At 58.0% G+C, this 4,044-nt stretch overlaps 1 protein-coding gene across 1 annotated transcript; it reads right to left on the bottom strand.

Moving 5' to 3' along the window:
* Positions 1–577: 577 nt before the first annotated feature.
* Positions 578–1,765, bottom strand: LOC146274021 (stonustoxin subunit beta-like). The gene is made up of 2 exons (XM_084704513.1): positions 1,553–1,765; positions 578–1,291 (listed from the first exon to the last, which is right to left on the bottom strand). Exons 1-2 carry the CDS (start codon positions 1,698–1,700, stop codon positions 756–758), a joined length of 684 nt encoding a protein of 227 aa, XP_084560639.1. The 5' UTR covers positions 1,701–1,765; the 3' UTR covers positions 578–755.
* Between the last annotated feature and the right edge of the window lie 2,279 nt (positions 1,766–4,044).

The raw sequence follows: 4,044 nt of genomic DNA, 5'->3' as shown, positions 1-4,044 counted from the left end.
CCCTCCCTCCCTCCCTCCCTCCCTCCCTCCCTCCCTCCCTCCCTCCCTCCCTCCCTCCCTCCTGCTTTGAAGCCCAGTCATATTATTGGTCCTAAATGTAGCTTCTATAGTGTATGTATGCATGCATGTGTGTGTGTGTGTGTGTGTGTGTGTGTGTTTGTCCATGTGTGTGTGTGTGTGTGTGTGTGTCTAGGTTCACTGGGTCACCAACAAACACACAGCTTGTCTTCTATCATCCTATATAAAACATCTTTATTTCACCTTATTTAGTCAGTTAGACACTATTTATTTCATCACATTCAGTGGGACTGAGATCAAAGACAAGATTGTTGTTTGTCAACAATTAACCCGTTAAGGAGAAGCATCACATGTGATTCTGAACATTCCAACAGACTATTTTCCGATAGACAAAAACTAGATGACAAACACTATAGTATGGCTTCAAAATGTACAATTAGGAGGCTAACAAGTAACACTAGCAGGTAGTAGCATTGTGCTTGGTTGCTAGGTAACGGAAGCTAACTAAAGCTAGATAGCTTCTGTTTTGGAAAAATAACTTACTCTGGTGAGTCGGTAATATTTAGAGATATTAATAATATTTAATATTAGTAATATGTACAAACTAAAGGTTCAAACAAAACAAACATTCTACACACACCAATATTTACAAAAACTCTGGGATATCAATTCCAACTGTCTACAGTTCAATCTTCACTGACATCTATGTGAGCACAGTGTGTGAGAGTGTGTGTGGGCTATTCTACCTGACACAGGGACACTGAGGAGTCAGAATAAACCCAGAACCCAGGATAGAGGGGCTCAGTGAATGTGCTGTGGAATGTGTGCAGGTGGGTCAGTGTGTCAGAGGAGACTGTGTAGAAGGACAGAGTGCCGGCCGGCCAGTCCAGATACACTCCTACTCTGTGGGAGCTGGAGGGGGGGGCAGGTATGGCAGTACTCTTATTATTGTGCCTGGCAGAGTAACTGTTATCATCACACTCCAGACTCCAGGACTTGTTATTGTATCCAAGCACACAGTCATCACCCCCTCCTCTCCTGCTGATTCCTTTATATGTCACTGCTATATGAACCCCTCCTCCACTCCACTCTGCCTCCCAGTAACAGCGCCCAGACAGACCCTCTCTACACAGCACCTGTGGACAGTACTCAAATCTCTCTGGGTGATCAGGATACGGCTGCTTCTCTCTCCTCCTTGTCACCTTTCTGTTCTCCTCAGACAGAGAGAGGTATCTCTCTGCTGTGTTTGGGTCCAGTGTGAGCTCACAGGCATCTGATGGGGGAGACCAAGACACAATATATTACTGATCATCATCATTCACATTAGAATGTCTCCCTCTTCCTGCCCTCCCCCTTTCATTCTCTCTCTCTCTCTCTCTCTCTCTCTCTTGAATTAATTAATTGTGTTAACTTACTGCTTCTAAAAGTAGTGTTTACAGTGTGTGTGTGTCTATTTGTGACAGTGTCCAAGTCACTAATGGTATTGTCCCTGTATGACCTTGTGTACTAGAACCAAGTAGCAGTCAATACTCACATCTCCTAAGGCCAGGTTTGATCCTGCACTCTCCACCATGATCCACACTGCAGGGATAAGCAGAGGAATGATGAAAATACACTTCACCTGTTGAGAAGTGACTTAGCAACTGACTTTCTAAGTCAACATGTTGTTTCTCTCTTATCATCAGAGGTGTATTCCAGACAGCAGGTTTTACAAACTCTGAGCCGAACCCTGAACTCACATCACATTCAGTGGGACTGAGATCAAAGACAGGATTGTTATTTGTCAACAATTAAAACCCAGCCCTCCCTCCCTCCCTCCCTCCCTCCCTCCCTCCCTCCCTCCCTCCCTCCCTCCCTCCCTCCCTCCCTCCCTCCCTCCCTCCCTCCCTCCTGCTCTGAGAAGTCAGCCCTCCCTCCCTCCCGCTCTGAGAAGCCCTCCCTCCCTCCCTCCCTCCCTCCCTCCCTCCCTCCCTCCCTCCCTCCCTCCCTCCCTCCTGCTCTGAAAAGTCAGCCCTCCCTCCCTCCCGCTCTGAGAAGTCAGCCCTCCCTCCCTCCCTCCCGCCCGCTCTGAGAAGTCAGCCCTCCCCTCCCCTCCCTCCCCTCCCCTCCCCTCCCCTCCCTCCCTCCCTCCCTCCCTCCCTCCCTCCCTCCCTCCCTCCCTCCCTCCCTCCCTCCCTCCCTCCCTCCCTCCCTGCTCTGAGAAGTCAGCCCTCCACTCCACTCCCCTCCCCCCTCCCTCCCTCCCTCCCTCCCGCTCTGAGAAGTCAGCCCTCCCTCCCTCCCTCCCGCTCTGAGAAGTCAGCCCTCCCCTCCCTCCCTCCCTCCCTCCCTCCCTCCCTCCCTCCCTCCCTCACTCCCACCCTCCCTCCCTCCCTCCCTCCCTCCCTCCCTCCCTCCCTCCCTCCTTCCCGCCCGCTCTGAGAAGTCAGCCCTCCCTCCCTCCCTCCCTCCCTCCCTCCCTCCCTCCCTCCCTCCCTCCCTCCCTCCCTCCCGCTCTGAGAAGTCAGCCCTCCCTCCCTCCCTCCAGCTCTGAGAAGTCAGCCCTCCCTCCCTCCCTCCCGCTCTGAGAAGTCAGCCCTCCCCTCCCTCCCTCCCTCCCTCCCTCCCTCCCTCCCTCCCTCCCTCCCTCCCTCCCTCCCTCACTCCCACCCTCCCTCCCTCCCTCCCTCCCTCCCTCCCTCCCTCCCTCCCTCCCTCCTTCCCGCCCGCTCTGAGAAGTCAGCCCTCCCTCCCTCCCTCCCTCCCTCCCTCCCTCCCTCCTGCTCTGAGAAGTCAGCCCTCCACTCCACTCCCCTCCCCCCTCCCTCCCTCCCTCCCTCCCTCCCTCCCTCCCTCCCTCCCTCCCTCCCTCACTCCCACCCTCCCTCCCTCCCTCCCTCCCTCCCTCCCTCCCTCCTTCCCGCCCGCTCTGAGAAGTCAGCCCTCCCTCCCTCCCTCCCTCCCTCCCTCCCTCCTGCTCTGAGAAGTCAGCCCTCCACTCCACTCCCCTCCCCCCCTCCCTCCCTCCCTCCCGCTCTGAGAAGTCAGCCCTCCCCTCCCTCCCTCCAGCTCTGAGAAGTCAGCCCTCCCTCCCTCCCGCTCTGAGAAGTCAGCCCTCCCCTCCCTCCCTCCCTCCCTCCCTCCCTCCCTCCCTCCCTCCCTCCCTCCCTCCCTCCCTCCCTCCCTCCCTCCCTCCCTCCCGCTCTGAGAAGTCAGCCCTCCCCTCCACTCCACTCCCCTCCCCTCCCCTCCACTCTCCTCTCCTCTCCTCCCTCCCTCCCTCCCTCCCTCCCTCCCTCCCTCCCTCCCTCCCTCCCTCCCTCCCTCCCTCCTGCTCTGAGAAGTCAGCCCTCCACTCCACTCCCCTCCCCCCTCCCTCCCTCCCTCCCGCTCTGAGAAGTCAGCCCTCCCCTCCACTCCACTCCCCTCCCCTCCCCTCCCCTCCACTCTCCTCTCCTCTCCTCCCTCCCTCCCTCCCTCCCTCCCTCCCTCCCTCCCTCCCTCCCTCCCTCCCTCCCTCCCTCCCTCCCTCCCTCCTGCTCTGAGAAGTCAGCCCTCCACTCCACTCCCCTCCCCCCTCCCTCCCTCCCTCCCGCTCTGAGAAGTCAGCCCTCCCCTCCCTCCCTCCCTCCCTCCCTCCCTCCCTCCCTCCCTCCCTCCCTCCCTCCCGCTCTGAGAAGTCAGTCCTCCCCTCCCTCCCTCCCTCCAGCTCTGAGAAGTCAGCCCTCCCCTCCCTCCCTCCCTCCCTCCCTCCCTCCCTCCCTCCCTCCCTCCAGCTCTGAGAAGTCAGTCCTCCCCTCCCTCCCTCCCTCCAGCTCTGAGAAGTCAGCCCTCCCCTCCCTCCCTCCCTCCCTCCCTCCCGCTCTTATTGATTGATTTATTTCCTGCCAATGGCCATTACTGTCCCAATTGGACCCTGTCATGGGGTTTGGGTGAAGGATTGTTGTTTGTCAACAATTAAAACCCAGCCCTCCCCTCCCTCCCCTCCCCTCCCCTCCCCTCCCCTCCCCTCCCCTCCCTCCCTCCCTCCCTCCCTCCCTCCCTCCC

The sequence above is a fragment of the Hypomesus nipponensis genome, chromosome 9, assembly GCF_054491055.1.
Source record: "Hypomesus nipponensis isolate SF chromosome 9, ASM5449105v1, whole genome shotgun sequence".
NCBI classification, from domain to species: domain Eukaryota; kingdom Metazoa; phylum Chordata; class Actinopteri; order Osmeriformes; family Osmeridae; genus Hypomesus; species Hypomesus nipponensis.
This window is presented reverse-complemented; position numbering and strand designations above follow the sequence as displayed.

Excerpts from the sequence above, each read along its gene's own strand:
- LOC146274021 (XM_084704513.1), bottom strand. The coding sequence starts at position 1,700 with ATGATAAGAGAGAAACAACATGTTGACTTAGAAAGTCAGTTGCTAAGT. Across the intron at positions 1,292-1,552 it reads CAAACCTGGCCTTAGGAGAT|ATGCCTGTGAGCTCACACTG; the intron begins GTGAGTATTGAC and ends CTCCCCCATCAG.